At 48.0% G+C, this 16,353-nt stretch overlaps 1 protein-coding gene across 2 annotated transcripts in view; it reads left to right on the top strand.

The window, feature by feature from the left end:
- ZZEF1 (zinc finger ZZ-type and EF-hand domain containing 1) overlaps positions 1–16,353 on the top strand; it is a 103,375-nt gene that overhangs the window by 69,889 nt on the left and 17,133 nt on the right. For both annotated transcript variants that reach the window (XM_032432021.1, XM_032432022.1), the window contains exons 35-43: positions 1,038–1,203; positions 2,270–2,532; positions 3,428–3,588; positions 5,651–5,804; positions 7,122–7,261; positions 7,577–7,854; positions 8,947–9,121; positions 9,647–9,779; positions 15,031–15,224. In XM_032432021.1, the coding sequence (XP_032287912.1) occupies positions 1,038–1,203; positions 2,270–2,532; positions 3,428–3,588; positions 5,651–5,804; positions 7,122–7,261; positions 7,577–7,854; positions 8,947–9,121; positions 9,647–9,779; positions 15,031–15,224 (1,664 nt within the window). The remainder of the gene's footprint in view (positions 1–1,037; positions 1,204–2,269; positions 2,533–3,427; positions 3,589–5,650; positions 5,805–7,121; positions 7,262–7,576; positions 7,855–8,946; positions 9,122–9,646; positions 9,780–15,030; positions 15,225–16,353) is intronic.

Genomic DNA, 16,353 nt, shown 5'->3' with positions numbered 1-16,353 from the left:
CTGACAGCTGTGAGCAGCTGGGTGCTCTGTGCGCATGTCCCAGTCATGGCAGCACCCCAGCACAGGGGTGTGCATGCTGATACAGAGTATTCTAGGAAAGTTCAGAAGTGGTAACGATCGCTGTTGCAGGGAAGGCTTGCGAGGAGGTGAATTGGTCTCAGAAGAAAGTCAGAGCTGGGTGCTGTGAAGGCAGCGCATCCCCGTCTGACGCAGAGCCAGTCAGGGACAGAGGCGTGAGCCTCTGCGGTGTCTGGGTCAGCGCACTCAGGTGTCTTTCCGGCTGAGTGATGGGCTCAGACAGGGAGGGCCCACACCTGAACCCTGGGGCAGTCAGCCATGACACTGAAGGAGTCTGTGGACAGTGGGGTTTTGACATCCCTGGAGCTCTGCTGGGGGAAGGTGGCTCCGGCCTTCCAGGGGTTTCCTGCAGGGAGTCGCTCACAGCAGTGACCAGGCTCTCGGCAGCAGGGGCAGAAGTGGGCCAGGTGCGAGGAGTGGTCAGCAGGGTCTGTGGTGGGGTGTGGAGCCCCACCGGGCTGGGACCACACCCGACAAACACTTTCTCACTCATTGGGTTTGAGGTTGTGGAGTCTGTTTTCCTCTGTGATTCTGGAATGAAAAAGTGGGAGCAAAAACCTGGTCACTCCTCAGTGCTTATTAACAGGGATACACAGCAGATGCTTAATGTCTGTCAGAGGAGGGGTCACATGGGAGACAGCTCACGGATGGGCACATGGACTTTGTTTCTGCCAGATGGTGGTCATGATGGGGATTGGTAGTAGATTCCATCAGACTCTGTGTGGCACTGGGAAGGGGGTCGGTGCATGGTACCACGGCTAAGAAGTTCTGTGCCGAGAGTACTGTTGAATTGCTCGGAGCCACTGGGCAGAACACCCTGGACTCCAGAAGATGCCCGTGGCCCGACGTCCTGAGCAGTAACTTGGCAGAGCCCTGCTTCTGAATTGGTTTGTGTTGGGAAGCTAGCACTTCTGAGAGCCCTTTGCCCGATCCCGCTCATGCTAGTATTCTTTCCCCAGGTGGGGTGAAGCCCGAGGGCCATGGAGATGACCACGAGATGGTCAGCATGGAGTTCACCTGTGACCACTGCCAGGGCTTGATCATCGGCCGGAGGATGAATTGCAATGTGTGTGATGACTTCGATCTCTGCTATGGGTGCTATGCGGCAAAGAAATACTCCTATGGGTATGTTCTGATCACTTCTGGCCACGGAACGCTTTCTTTGTGTATTCCTCTGCTGTGTGTGTGTGTGTGTGTGTGTGTGTGTGTGTTAAAAGCCTTTTTACTATAACAGATTTCAAACATACCCACAAGTAAAGAGACTAGTACACAGAATCCCCATATAGCCATTACCTAGATTCAAAAGCTGGGAAGAGTTTGTTCTGTGTGCTTAGCTTATTCTTTTCTTTTTTTCTTTGTTAAAGTATTTTAAATCAAATCATAGACCTTAGATCATTTCCCTCATACATACTTCACATTCATCTCTAAAAATTAGGAGCATTGGGGCGCCTGGGTGGCTCAGTTGTTAAGCGTCTGCCTTCGGCTCAGGTCATGGTCCCAGGATCCTGGGATTGAGCCCCACATCGGGCTCCCTGCTCCACAGGAAGCCTGCTTCTCCTTCTCCCACTCCCCCTGCTTGTGTTCCCTCTCTCGCTGAGTCTCTCTCTCTCAAATAAATAAATAAAATCTTAAAATAATAATAATAAAGCTTTTAGCATGGAAGAGCATCGAATTAAAAAAAAAAAGGGGGATGCCTGGGTGGCTCAGTCGGTTAAGCGCCTACCTTTGGCTCAGGTCATGATCCCAGGGTTCTTGGATCGAGTCCCGCATCAGGCTCATTGCTCAGCGGGGAGCCTGCTTCTTCCTCTGCCTGCCGCTCCCCCTGCTTGTGTTCTCTCTCTCTCTCTGACTGATAAATAAAATCTTTAAAAAAAAAATTATGAGCATTTTCTGACATTACCAAAATGATATTATCACACTCGGAAAATTTCACAATAAGGAACTCTTCTTCCCCTTTCCACGGGCAGTGTTTTGCCTGGGCAGGGGTGGGGGGTGTGAAATCCTGAAATGGTGTGCACAGTGTTTGTGTTGGTTCATTTCTCTGGGGATAGGGCTCATACCTGTCTTTAAATTTTCAGTTACCACAGCCTTAGAGGTCACCGCGCCCAGTGGAGGCCACGCACACGCCCCTGAGGTCCTGTTCTTTTTGAGCCCTCACAAAGTCGGCCATAATCATGTCTTGCCTTTGCAGCCACTTGCCCACCCACAGCGTCACAGCCCATCCGATGGTGACCATCCGGATCAGCGACCGGCAGAGGCTCATCCAACCTTACATCCACAACTACGCCTGGCTGCTGTTTGCCGCCCTGGCTCTCTACAGTGCCCACCTGGCCAGCGCGGAGGATGTGGACGGGGAGAAGCTGGGTCCCCGGGACCGAGGCAGTGCCAGCACCCTGCGGGGCCAGTGCATGCAGCTCGTCGGGGACTGTCTGATGAAGGCTCACCAGGGAAAAGGTACTCGTCCCCGTGCACGGAACCAAGCCGACTCTCAGCTGCTTGTGCGGGAAAGGCCTTTGCAGGAGTGAAATACCACGCTTGGTGAGAGGCAGCCTGACCCACTTTCCACGACAGGTGCTCACCCTGCTTTGGAGCTAATTCCAGGTTCCCACGTGCATCTGAGAAAAATTGTGGCATCAAAATACATTCAGTTTCTCTATGATATTCACATGAAGATGTAAAAAAAGAAAAAAGTAATAATTAAAACTCTTAATGTCTGTGGAAGAAGTACTTAGTATTTGAGCCTACCAGTCTTAGCTTGCCAAAGGAATGTTGTTTTTAACCTGGAGTGCAGATCTATTCCAGGTAACTGCGTTCTAGATGAGAGCTGTTTGTAATTGAAGTCATTTGACTAACAAAATACCTCAACGACTTTGACTTGACTGAGGGGCACTGAGGGGAATGTAACGTGCATGTTACACTTTGGAGGTGTTTGAATCCCGCTCAGATTACGGGACTCCCTGTTCTAGGATATGGTGGGGACCTCAGGCCTGTGTTGGGCAGCGCGTGGGCAGTACCAGTGTTCCCGAGCTTGCCAGCAGGGACGTAGACATCTAGTTGCGTGGGGCTACAGTGGAATTGTCATGTTTATGATTTTCTAAGTAGACCGTCCTCTTGTGTCTCTGTCTTCTGTGCTAATAAAGTGCAGGCAGGCATTCCTCACTACTCAGACTTTTGGTGCCTGACGTCAGGGGCCAAGTAGATGTGAATAGCCAAGGAGGATCATACTGAGTGAGCTTCGGCTTGGTTTGTGGAGAACCCAGCCATCTCCTTCCGTAGTGATTTATGGCATGTGCAGGAAATGACCTCATTCTAAAATTTTTAACCGTTCTCTTATTTGCTCCCTATGTAGGTCTGAAAGCTCTAGCTCTTCTTGGTGTACTGCCAGATGGTGAATCTGGTCCAGACAGTCGGGTCCCTTCGGTCGCTGTGCCCGCCCGCACGCCAGAGGAGGAGAGAGCCGTCCGGGGTGCTGAGGACCCATCCCACGCGGGCCCTTCTGTGCACTGCAGGGTACGTCACGGTGCATTAGTAGGCAGACTCTCAGGTCGACACGGGGAGCCGTTTGCAGGTGGGGGCAGGGCAGATCCTGGGTTCGAGCCCCTGCTCTGTCGGGCCCCGGGCACATTGCCACCATCTGTTCACTTCACTTTCCCATCTGTGAAATGGGGTGAGAATACTAATACCCGTTCGTAGGCTGTTCTGAGGATTTACACACATTACGCAGCAGCTGATGTGTGTAAAGTGCTTAAGACAGTGTCCGTAGTACCTTCCATATCAGTGTTAACTGTTCCTGTTACCTGCCTTCTGGTGGGATTGCAAGGAAGGAGGACCGTGTACCTAAGGAGATTCGTTCCTGGCCCGTGGCGAACACTGTGTATGCGAAGCTTTTATTTTTTAGAGAGAGCGCGCGCCGTGGGGGTGGGGATCAGAGGGAGGGGGAGACGGAACCTCAGGCAGACTCCGCGCCCAGCGCAGAGCCTGACGTGAGGCTCGATCTCACGACCCTGAGATCATGACCTGAGCCAAAACCTAGAGCCATATGCTTAACGGACTGAGCCACCCAGGCGCCACGAAGCTATTCTCATAGTGAGCCGACGGTAATCCTCAGTGCTTTCTGTTTACCGAACAGACACGGTAGTTTGCACGCTCCTGTGTAAGTAGGAGGGAAGCCTCCTGGATCTGGGGGTAGCCTGTGACCGAAGTCTTAAAGTTAGTTTTGTGGGAGAGCACAGCGTAGCTTCTGCGATGCTGCCTCCGGAGCTTGAGGTCTCAGGTGCTGTGAGCGCCCCTGACTTGGCCTGGGGAGCGGTGGGTGTTTCTGACCTCCGTCTCTGTCACATTCACTAGTTCAGGGATCCCCCGTTTGGTGGTTGTACTCACCGAGACCCCATTGCCCTTTAGAGCGAGGCAAAAGCAAAGATGGCTGGTGAAAACCTGAGGATTCTGTCAGCTTCACTCAGCCAGAGAGGCAGCACCAGACAGACCACGTCAGCTTCAGCCTGGTCTCCGGGGCGCCAACATTTCTGACCACAAAACCCCTCGTCCGGGCGGCACTTGAGCCACCCACAGATGGTGCTGGGCAGAGAGGACATTGTCAGCAGGGGCAGTCTTCACCCCTGAGCCTGGAACAGTTGTGTCTTCCTCTGAGCTCCTAGCGTCTCCGCACCCGTGAGCACTCTGCTCCCTGTGTGTCCACTTACCATCAGTTCGTACCAGAGTGACCTGGGTGAATTTGTTTTATTCCATGGATTAAAATTGATTGCTTTTCGGGGCTCCTGGCTGGCTCAGTCTGTAGAGCGTGTGACTCTTGATCTCGGGGTTGTGAGTTCGAGCTCACAAGCTCTATGTCGGCATAGAGCTTACTTAAAAGTAAAATCTTTAAAATCTACTACTTTTCAGTGTGTATTTTGATGCTGAAATTGTCCATTGTTTGGCCAGTGGAAGCTCCTCCCACCTGGCTTCGGTGTCCTTCTGATACTCCTTTTTCTTTGAGCGCTTCCTTAATTTTTGTTGCAGAAGGAGGTTTTGGGCTCATCTTAGAGGCGTTCCCTGGCCCAAGGAAAAAGCCCTAAGGAAGTGCAGGCCAGGCGCTGTCATCCTGCCAATCTGGGCAGCGTACTGCCCGACTCTTGAGCCCAGGAAAGCCCCCCCACTCCAGCGAGAGCCCCTTTAGCAAGGCTCCTTGCCAAAATAAAATTTCTCAAAGGTATAAGCCAGCTCATTGTGCTAGAAAGAATTCCACACCTTTTTTTCTCTTCCCAAGAGAAGAACTTTCTGTACGTGGCTTCTAAAGGCTAAATAGAACATATTAGAGGTTTGTAGTGGGGCCATGGCTTATGAGACTGCGGGCTCTGACACAGGGGCATTTGGGAGATGTTTGGGAGATGGGATGCAGTGAGTACTGTCTTAATTAGAGCATAGATTTGTCACAGGAATGAGGGACATTTTCTTGGGGAATTCAAAAGTATTTTAGTCTGTAAAGACTGGCTAATAATTTTAAAAATTATATCACAGCATTAATGAGCCAACTTTTGTTAGAAGAAACCTTAATTCTTTTACATTTTGTTTTCAGGGCAAGAGAGATGGTCCTAAGGAAGTCGGACCTTTAGACAGCAAGCAGAGAAGTAAGGCAGATGAAGAAGGTGCATCAGCTCTGAAGGGTCCTTCGTGCCAGACTCAAATTTCAGACTCACCTGCAGATGGTAGCACACCTACAGGGCATCCAGGTAGAGACTCTTTGGTCATTACCTTGATCTCTTTTATCTTAAAGCACACACAGACCAATCCCTGAGCTATCTGTTGCACATAACTTGAAGTTGGTTAGCAGCCGAGGGCTCATGGTTTCTCAGTTTTGTATCAGATGGTAGTGATCACACTTTGAAAGTCACCTTTCCTTCACTCTGCCTGCTTTCCTGCCTCGTTCTTCCCTAATTTCCTGAGCGCCTTCTGTGTGCCCAGCACCGAGCTAGACGGTGGGGGCGCGACAGGGACCAGGTCAGACAGACAGACACAGGGCTCCTGCCCTCACGGAGCTTGCATTCTGAGGGGGTGTAGACCAAGGTCCAGGTCACTGCAGTCTGAGGGGGGATGCGGCGCTGTCCACAGAGGGGTGGGTGGATGCTGGTGGCGACGAGTGTCTCTAACCGGAACAGACTGTATCCGCAGAAAGTCTTGTAAAGGTTGGGCTGCGAGGGACCTTAGCTGCGCTAGGATCTGCTCTGGGGAAGGGCTTTCTGGACAGAAAGAACAGCATGAGCAAAGACCCCAGAGTAGGAAACCCACAGGCGAACGCAGGGGAGAGTCCCGTTGGCAGGCACGCAGGGACAGAGCCCTGGGGGTGCTGTGTCGCTCTGCCGTGGAGGCCCTGAGCTGCCTGTCTGGGGATAGCAGCGGCAAGCTCAGAGCTGTGTGTCAAGGAGATTGACGGGCTTGAAGATGGAGGTGCTATGGGCTGAAGAGCCTCCTCGTTGGGGCAGCCCGGGGAGGCAGCGTCTGTCCCAGCTGCCTGCTCCGTGATGGAGGCAGGGCTGAGCACCTGGCGTCCTGCCCCGTGTGTGCGGCCAGCTCTCAGAAGAGGCTGATGGCCATCTGTGCACTGCACGTAATCCTACCTTCCGGACAATAGTCTGGTACCCCTAGTCAGTCCCTGTCCACTCTGGTCTGCATCAGCACCGGCGTCCTGGTCCACATGTAGTTCGTTCCATCCTCGAGTGCTCACTGGGCACCTGCTATGCTCTAGTTCTAGGCGCTTGTGATAACCGAACACCTGGAAGGGGGTAGAAATAATAAATATCAATGATTGGCTATGTTAAAGGGTGAAGGTGGCCTGAGCACCAAAGAGCAGGGTCAGGGGATGGGTGAGTGCAGAGGGGGTGCTCTGCGTTTACCTCGGGTGGTCAGGGTAGGCCTCCTTGAGCAGGATGGGTTCAGCAACGTCCCAGGTGTGTCCTCTGGCAGCACGGGGACCATGCGACACTTTACTTGCCTATTTGTACGTGCGTAGAAGCTGGCGAAATCTGAAAGCGTGATGTTTTACATCTCAGATGCTGAAAATATAGTCGTGTTGTCTCAGGAGCCCACTGAGGAAAAACGGGTTACTCCCAGCCCTGAGCAGGTGTTTGCTGAGTGTTCCCAGAAGAGGATTTTGGGATTACTAGCAGCCATGTTACCTCCCTTAAAGTTGGTAAGAGACAAATGGCATTTTCTTTTTTGGAAGAGGGGTGGTGGTATATATGGAAAAATGTGTTTTTTTGGAAATCCGTCTACTGAAACCACCTGTTCATAGTCACGTGTGTCCCTGAGAGAAGCATAATCAGTTAGAAGTAGGGTCAGAGGATGATGCCTGAGGATGTCTGACTGGGCGTAGCTGTTGATGAAGGACACTGCACGGGCCCTTCGGCGCTGGCCAGTTGTAACTAAGACGTGAACGGACGCAGCATTGAGTTGGTGTGGCTACGTGGATCCCGTGTTGAACAGGCATTTCTCCCTCTCTTGGCAGGACCCCACAGTGCCCGTGATGCACCTGGAGCACGTCCTCCCACTCATGTTTCAGGTTGTCATCTCCAACGCAGGCCACCTGAACGAGACCTACCACCTCACACTGGGTCTTCTCGGCCAATTAATCACCCGCCTTTTACCAGCAGAGGTGGATGCTGCGGTGGTGAAGGTCCTCTCCGCCAAGCACACCTTGTTTGCATCAGGAGACAGTTCCATTGTGCCCGATGGCTGGAAGACCACCCACCTGCTCTTCAGCCTGGGAGCTGTGTGTCTGGACAGGTAGCCCCCGCACTCTGTCCCACCTTGGTGTTCATTTCCTTAAGTCCCTGGTCTGGCTGGTGATTGATTTCAGTGTGCTGTTGTCTGAGCGTCTCTTGTGAGAATAGAATTCATTTTACTAGAAAAGGTGTCAACTGACATTAAAATTGTACTTAAAACCCACATTTGGGGCACCTGGGTGGCTCAGTCATTGAGCGTCTGCGTTCGGCTCAGGTCATGATCCCAGGGTCCTGGGATTGAGCCCCGCATCAGGCTCCCTGCTCAGTGGGAAGCCTGCTTCTCCCTCTCCCACTCCCCCTGCTTGTGCTCTCTCTCTCGCTGTGTCTCTCTCTGTCAAATAAATAAATTTAAAAAAAAAAGTTAAAAAACAACAAAAAAAAAGAAAACCCACATTAAAACAGCTGTGCGGTCTGGGTGCTATCTGCTGATTGAACTTTCTGATGATATATATGTGGTGTTTTTTTTTTTCCTGGCAGCAATAAGCGTAGGCTTTAGGATTGAAGAAAATAAGTCTATTTTTGTTATAAAGTAACATAATCAGGATACCAAATTTGGAAAACAAAAATGGAGAAAAAAATCACCCTAGCTGCATCATCTTTTTTTTTAAGATTTTATTTATTTGAGAGAGAGCGAGAGTGTGTAAATGGGGGATGGGAGAGGGACAAGCACACTCCGCGCTGAGCGTGCAGCCTGATGGTGGGGCTCAATCCCACAACCCCAGGATCATGACCTGAGGCAAAATCAGGAGTCGGATGCTCAACCGACCGAGCCACCCAGGCGCCCCCACCCCCCACCCCGGCTGCACCATCTTAATGCATGTGGTGCTGTTTTAATACATTTCCTTCCAAGTTTTTTTCTGTGTGTAAATGCGAGGATGCACAAGTGCACACGCGTGTGTGACTCTTTATAGAGATGTTTTTAAAAACCTAACTGTATACTGAGTGTAGAGGTAACAGAGGCTTCATTCTGATAGTTTTTAAACTAGTGGGTGAGTGGCCCTTGGGCACGGCTGCGTGTGCCTTGGAGTGTAGAGAGCAAGCTCTGCCGAGTTAGTGTGCAGCCCTGCCGCCTAATGGAGCTCTTGCCTTCCAGCCGGGTGGGCTTGGACTGGGCGTGCTCCATGGCGGAGATCCTGCGGTCACTCAGCGGTGCCCCACTGTGGCGAGATGTCATCGCCACCTTCACAGACCACTGTGTCAAGCAGCTGCCTTTCCAGCTGAAGCACACCAACATCTTCACCCTGCTCGTGCTGGTCGGCTTCCCACAGGTACCTCACTTTGAAGGTCAGGCCACACCTTCCCGTCCTCATCACACACAGCAGGGGCTCTGTAGCATATAGCTTTGGGAGGTTTTTCCCCTTCATTTGCATAATTTGCATTTACAGTATTGGTATATTTTCAAGATTATGGGATGGTTTGTTCAACTGCGTTTTTAACAGTTTAGCTATTTGATTCATTTTTATTAGCCAGTTGTTTGACTAGTAAGTCACTAAGTTATTAAATCACACAGAACTTCAGAGTACAGTTGTTTCTCAGCTGGCATTCATCTTGATCTCATTTCTAATCTTCATGTCTCACAATTGGTTGGGACAAAGAGGACTATGAAACATGGCTTCATCCAGCAAGCATGTAAACCACCTCTGCACCGGGCCCTCGACTCAGGAGTGCCCGTCCTTGCGCACCTGTTGAAGTCCGGGGCACAAGCAGAGAGGACTGGACTTGTGTCTGCTGAAGGGTCCGTTCCTGTGTCTGTGTGCTCCTGACTTGCCTTCTTGGTCTCTGTCACGTTCTAGGTCCTCTGCGTGGGGACCCGCTGTGTGTATATGGATAACGCCAATGAGCCACATAATGTAATCATCTTGAAGCACTTCACGGAGAAGAACAGGGCTGTGATCGTCGATGTCAAAACCCGGAAAAGGAAAACAGGTCCCAAGCCTAATTATTTTTCTAAGAATGGAGGGAAGCTGTCAAATCTCTGCGTACCCTGAAATAAATGAAAATACCCTGGTTCTTGCCCCTGCATGTGATATTTTAAAAAGCAAATTATAACTCCCTGAGCTTCTTTTTCCTCATCTCTGAAGTGATGTGGTTGAATAAGGGTAAATTGGAAGATCTTAGCTGTGCTGTCATTTTGTATATGTGACTCCAGGGTTCTGGGGGGACACATTGAGGGTCTGAATATTTAATGTTGTCATTGGCTGGTGATTTGTCTTCTAATGGGTAATTTAAATATACAGTGGAGTCAGACAGCCACAGGAGTGCAAAATGTCTTTTGAGTAATTGTGGTGACAGTTTTGCTTGATCAGTAGAACAGTGAAAGTATATCATAAGTGACCTTTGACTTAATTTGCCAGCCCCGAAACAGCCTGGAGTATGTAACCATATGTGCCCAGTTCTGCTTCTGAAATAATCTGCTGTCTCACTCAGCTTCAGTGCTGGGCACCCTCTGTGCTACTCTTGTGTGTGGTGTGACGTAGCGGTCAAGGTTCTTGTTCTTTTTCCTTTTTTGTCTTTCTTCTTTTTTGCACATTAACATCCAGTTGTTTCAGGACCATTTGTTGAACAGACTAGTTCTCCATTGAATTATCCTGACACCTTTGTTGGAGATTCGTTGACCCACATGTGTGTGTGTCTGTTTACGAGTTCTGTTATAGTCCATTAATCTATGTATTTGTCCTTACTCGAAGACCACATTCTCTTCACCATTATAGATTTATGCTAAGTCTCCAAATCAGGTTCTCCAACTTTGTTATTCTTTTGGCAGCATTGTTTTGGCTAGTCTAGTTCCTTTGCCTTTCTGTATAAATTTTAGAATCAGCTTGTCAGTTTCTATCAAGGAGCCATTGAATCTGTATATCTGGGGAGAAGTGACATCTTAACATGACCCATGAGCACTGTATATGTCTCCCTTTATTTAGGGAATAAATTGAGATCTCTAATTTCTCTTCATCTGGCATGGAGTAGCAGCTGCTTTCTCTCATTCCTGAATTTGGTACTTTGTGTCTTCTCTTGTTTGTTTCCTAGAGTGTCTCACCAGAGATTGATCAAATGTATTTTTTTAAAGATTTTTTTTTTTTATTTATTTGAGATAGAGTGACAGAGAGAGCACAAGTGAGGGGCAGAGGGAGTTGGAGAAGCAGGTTTCCTGCTGCGCAGGGAGCCCGATTTGGGGCTCGATCCCAGGGCCCCAGGATCGTGACCTGAGCCGAAGGCAGACACTTAACCAGCTAAGCCACCCAGACGCCCCTGATCCATGTATTTGATCTTTTCAAAGAACAACTTTTGTTTTCACTGATTTTTTTTCGCTATTATTTCTCTGTTCTCTGCTTCACTGATTTCTGTCTTTGTCATTATTTTTTTTTTTTTAAAGATTTTATTTATTTATTTGACAGAGTGAGATACCGAGAGCAGGAACACAAGAAGGGGGAGTGGGAGAGGGAGAAGCAGGCTTCCTGCAGAGCAGGGAGCCTGATGTGGGACTCGATCCCAGGACCCTGGGATCATGACCTGAGCCGAAGGCAGAAGCTTAACGACTGAGCCACCCAGGTGCCCCTGTCTTTGTCATTATTAATTTCCTATTTCTTCTTGCTTTGCATTTCATTTGCTGTTTTTTCTTTCTCTAATTTCTTAGGGTGGAAGTCTAAATCACTGATTTGAAATTTTTCTTCTTTGTTGATAGAAACATTGTAATGCTATGAATTTCCCTCTAGGGATGGCATTAGCTGCATCCATAATTTTTAAAAAGATTTATTTATTATTTTAAAGAGAGAGAGAGATCGTGGAGGGGGGGTGATGGGCAGAGGGAAAAGGAGAGAGAGAGTCTGAAGCAGCTCCACACTGAGTGCGGGCCAGACGCGGGGCTTGATCTCACAATCCCAAGACCATGACCTGAGCCAAAATTAAGAGTCGGATGCTCAGCCGTCTGTGCCTCTCAGGCACCCCTGCATCCATAATTTTTGATAGCATTTATCTTATCATTTTCACTCAGGTCAGAATATTTTCCATTTATCTTAACATTTTTTCTTTGTTTTGTGGATTATTTAAGAGTTTATTGTTTAATTTACAAATACTTGGAGGCTATTCCAGACATCTTTCTATTACTGATTTCAAGTTTAATTCCCTTGGGGTCAGAGAACATACTTTGGATTATTTTAGTCCTATTAAGATTATTGAAACTTGTCTGTGGTTCAGAATTTGATCTGTTTGAGTAAGGTTCCATGTGCACTTAAAGAGATTCATATACTAGGTTGTTGGCTGTAGGTGTCATTTAAGTCAAGTCAGTTGGTAGTGTTTTTTTAAGTCTTCCCTACTCTTACTGATTTTCTGTCTGTCCTGATGATTACTGAGAGAGGAGTGTTGTGGTCTCTAACCGTAATTGTCTATTTCTCAGTTCAGTACAAAATGTCCGTTTTTATCTCTGATAATATTCCTTGTTCCAAAATTGACTTTAGTGTTTATGTAGCCTCTCTAGCTTTTGTTTTATTACTAACATTTGCGTGGTGTGTACACTCACTTTTCTTTTTAAAGATATTATTTGTGTGTCAGAGAGAGAGAGAGCGAGAGTGAGTGCACAAGCAGGGGGAACAGCAGAGGGAGAAGCAGACTCTCCGCCGAGCAGGGAGCCCGATGCGGGGCTCGATCCCAGAACCCTGGGATCGTGACCTGAGCTGAAGGCAGACACTTAACTGACTGAGCCACCCAGGTGCCCCTGTAGGCTCTCACTTTAACTTGCCTGTGTCTTTACATTTAAAGTGGATTTCTTGTAGATAGCACGTAGTGGAATTTTCTTTTTTAATCCAGTCTGACAATCTCTGCATTTTCATTGAGATGTTTAGACTATTTACACTTAATGCAGTTATCAAGATGATTGAGTTTCAATGTACTAAGTTCTTGATTGTTTTTTATTTGCCTCACTTGTTTGGTTTTCCTTTTCTTCTACTTCCCCTGTTTTTTTTTTTTTTTTTTTTTAATGACTCCATTTATTTCCACTATTGGTTTTTAACTGTATTTCTTAATTTTTTCAGTGGTTGCTCAAGGATTTACCATAGTTTACCTTCAGATAATTTTTTAGTGGTTGCTTTAGGGTTTATAATATTCACCTTTAACTCATTGTAGTCTACCTTCAAATAATATTCTACCACTTAACATACAGTGAGGAAACATAGATTTTATATTTCTATCCCCCCATCCTTGTGCTATTATCATCACACATTTTACTTCTACATGTTATAAACCTCAGAATGATACATTATTTATTTTTGCTTTAAAAAGTCAGATATTTTGGGGCACTTGGGTGGCGCAGTTGGTTAAGCATCTGACTCTTAGTTTTGGCTTAGGTCATGATCTCAGGATCATGGGATCGAGCCCTGCACTGGGCTCTGCACTCAGCACAGAGTCTACTTAAGACTCTCCCCTGCTGGGGCACCTGGGTGGCTCAGTCGGTTAAGCGTCTGCCTTCGGCTCAGGTCATGATCCTGGGATCCTGGGATCGAGCCCCACGTCCGGCTCCCTGCTCAGCAGAGAGCCTGCTTCTCCCTCTCCCTCTGCCTGCCACTTTGCCTACTTGTGCTCTCTCTCTATCTCTCTGTCAAATAAATAAATAAAATCTTAAAAAAAAAAAAAGACTCTCCCCTGCTTGTTCGTGCGCACACATGCTCTCTCTCAAATAAATAAATAAATCTTTAAAAAAAATTTCTTGTTTAATAAAATAAAAAAATAAATAAATAAAAGGATATTTTAAGAAAGGTTTTAAAATGAGAAAACAATATCTTTTTATTTACTTACATGTTTACCATTTCTGGTACTCTTCATTTCTTTGTGTAAGTTCAAGTATCAATCTGGTATCATCTCTCTTTGGCCTGAAAAACTTCCCTTAACATTTCTTGCATTGCAGGTCTGCTGCCACAGAGTTTTTGTTTTGGTGTGTCCTACCAAACCAAAAAAATATTTATTTTGACTTTATCTTTGAAAGATGAGTTTGCCGCATACAAAAATCTAGGCCAAGAGTTTTTTCTTGGAATACTTTGAAGTTTTTGATCCATTTTCTTCTGGCTTACATAGTTTCGGCCGCAAAGTTTGCTGTCATTTTCTGTTACTCTTCAAATGTGTCTTTTTTTTCCTCTGGCTGCTTTTAAGATTTTTTTCTTAGTCACTGGTTTTTAGCATTTTGAATAGGATGTGCCTTGACATGATTTTCTTTGTTTCTGCTTCTTGGGGGTTTATTGAGCTCCTGGATCTGTGGATTTACAGTTTCTATCAAATTCAGAAAAATTTCAACTATTATGTCTTCAAATAGTTGTCCCCCCCACCTCCACCCCCACCCCCTCCACCAGGATACTTCCACTAGTATCCGCTAGGATGCTGGGTGGGGGGAAGACAGAACATTCCCAGGTCTGTGTGAGCTCCAAGAATTGTTCGTCCAACTGCTTTTTGGTAGTTCTTTCTTAGAACTAGGTGGTTTCCCACCACACATTTGTGCAGCTCACACTCAGCCAAAGACGCGAGGAAGCTCTTGTGGCTGTCTAGAGAGGTCCCCCATACCCTGTCTGTCTTTGCCTTTCCCTTCTTTGTGATATTCTGCCCCGTAAATTCTAGCTGCCTTGACTTCCCTGAACTCACCTCTTTCTCATCAGTTCATTGACTTCAGGACTCTGCTTAGATTTCTAGTCCCTCCTCTGCAGCCTAGAAATTGTCTCCAGAAAGCCAGGCTGTTGGAGGGCTCCTCTGGTTTAGGTCCCTTCTGTCGGGGATCATAGTCCTATACTGCTTGTTGCCTCCTGTCTGCAAACCATTGTTTCATGTACTTTTTCAATGTTCTGGTTGTTTAAGATAGGAGAGTCAATCCAGTCCATCTTAGTTTTGTTTGGGAGTGGAAGTTCTACCTGCATGTTATATGTAAGAAGTTCCTGTAGCACTTGGAGACAACCTGTTGGTGCACAGTAGTAGGAATGTAAATTGTCTCTCTCAGTTGCTTGTTGGATGGGTGGCCCAGTGCCATTTCTGTGCTCACCTGCCAGCCAGCCTTAGATGTAACGGCTAAGTTTGAAGCCAGAGTGATCTGTGTTTTGGGGTCTGCAGTTCTTGCTTCGGTAAGGCGCATTACTGGGGAAGAGACTTAGCTGCAGGAAGCATTAACTGCTTTCATGCCTTTGTCTTCCTGCCTGACCTCACCCTCCAGTGAAGGACTACCAGCTGGTCCAGAAAGGACAGGAGTGCAGCAACTCTCAGGCCCAGCTGAGCCAGTACTCCCAGCACTTTGCCTTTATCGCCAGTCACCTTCTGCAAGCCAGCGTGGAGAGCCACTGTCCCGAGGCGGTGGAAGCAACCTGGGTCCTGTCCCTGGCCCTCAAAGGACTATATAAGACACTAAAGGTAACTGTGACCTTTTTCCATTTGCTCGTGAATCACTGTGATGCAACATCTACAGGGCATTTACTACAAGGAGATGCCATCTGATTTCGATGGTTGGTTAACCAAAGGATCTTGATTATTTTTAGGAATGGTGGAGGTCTTGCACAAGGATAACTCTAAGGAAGAAACAGAATTTTCCCAGTAGTTGGTTCTTTATATGTTTTTTAGTACCGTTTCATGGAACCAGGTATTTGCCTGATGGGCATGTAACCTTGGAAGATGGGAAGAAACTGGATGGAATAGTTTCTCACTTCCCTCCGAACCACAGCTCCTCTGGCCCATCGTAGGGCCAGAGGAGGGGGAGAACAAAGGGGACTGGCGTCCTACGGGACTTGGAGTGATAGGCTTGGCAGTTGGGGTGGGAGGAGCTGGGAGAAGCCTTGACTTGTGGGGGAGATGGTTCTTCTGCTACCTGAGGGGCCTGGCAGGGGAAAGGGATCACTTTTAGGGCAATCTTCCCCACAGAAGTAGCCATGAAAGAAGGGTTTTATTTTAAAAGTCTGTGGGTCCCTGGACTTTGGCAGAACTGCCCAGGAGGCCACAGAAGGACTCAGGCAGCACAAGGAGTCAGCACGGATGGCATTCCAGCCCCAGGTCCCCCTGAGTGCTCGTGGTGAGGGGACCAAGGCCATGCAGCTGCTGTTTGTTGCTTCCAAGGCATTTATCACAATCTGCTCGTGTTTTAGTTGTTTAATTATAGTAGCAAAGAGAAAATAAACTCTCTGAGGGCACCATGAGTCATAAAAAGCCTTTCTGAGGAGGTGAAATGTGAGGTGGTAGGTGAGGGGTCTCGGCAGAGTGATGCGTGCAGGGAGAGCCGCAGATGCCAGGCCCAGGAACAGGCATGGTTGTCAGCGACAGGAAGGACACCTCCAGGCCTTCAGGATCCTGTGCAAGACCAGAGGAGCAGGCAGGGAGTCTGCAGCACCCCGTCTGCCATGACTCAGGACTTAGGTTATGTTCTGACGAGCACTGGAAGCTTTGGGAAGGCAGAGTGCTGGAGAGGGTCGTTCCTATAGGATGAAGCCCACAGAGTACTGGGTTCCAGAAATGCTTGCCGAGGGCGAGTCACACAGGGAGTGTCCTGGGC

Source organism: Phoca vitulina, unplaced genomic scaffold (genome assembly GCF_004348235.1).
Source record: "Phoca vitulina isolate PV1807 unplaced genomic scaffold, GSC_HSeal_1.0 scaffold47, whole genome shotgun sequence".
Taxonomy (NCBI): Eukaryota; Metazoa; Chordata; class Mammalia; order Carnivora; family Phocidae; genus Phoca; species Phoca vitulina.
Note: the sequence above shows the minus strand (reverse complement) of the source record. Positions and strands in the feature narration are given on the sequence as shown.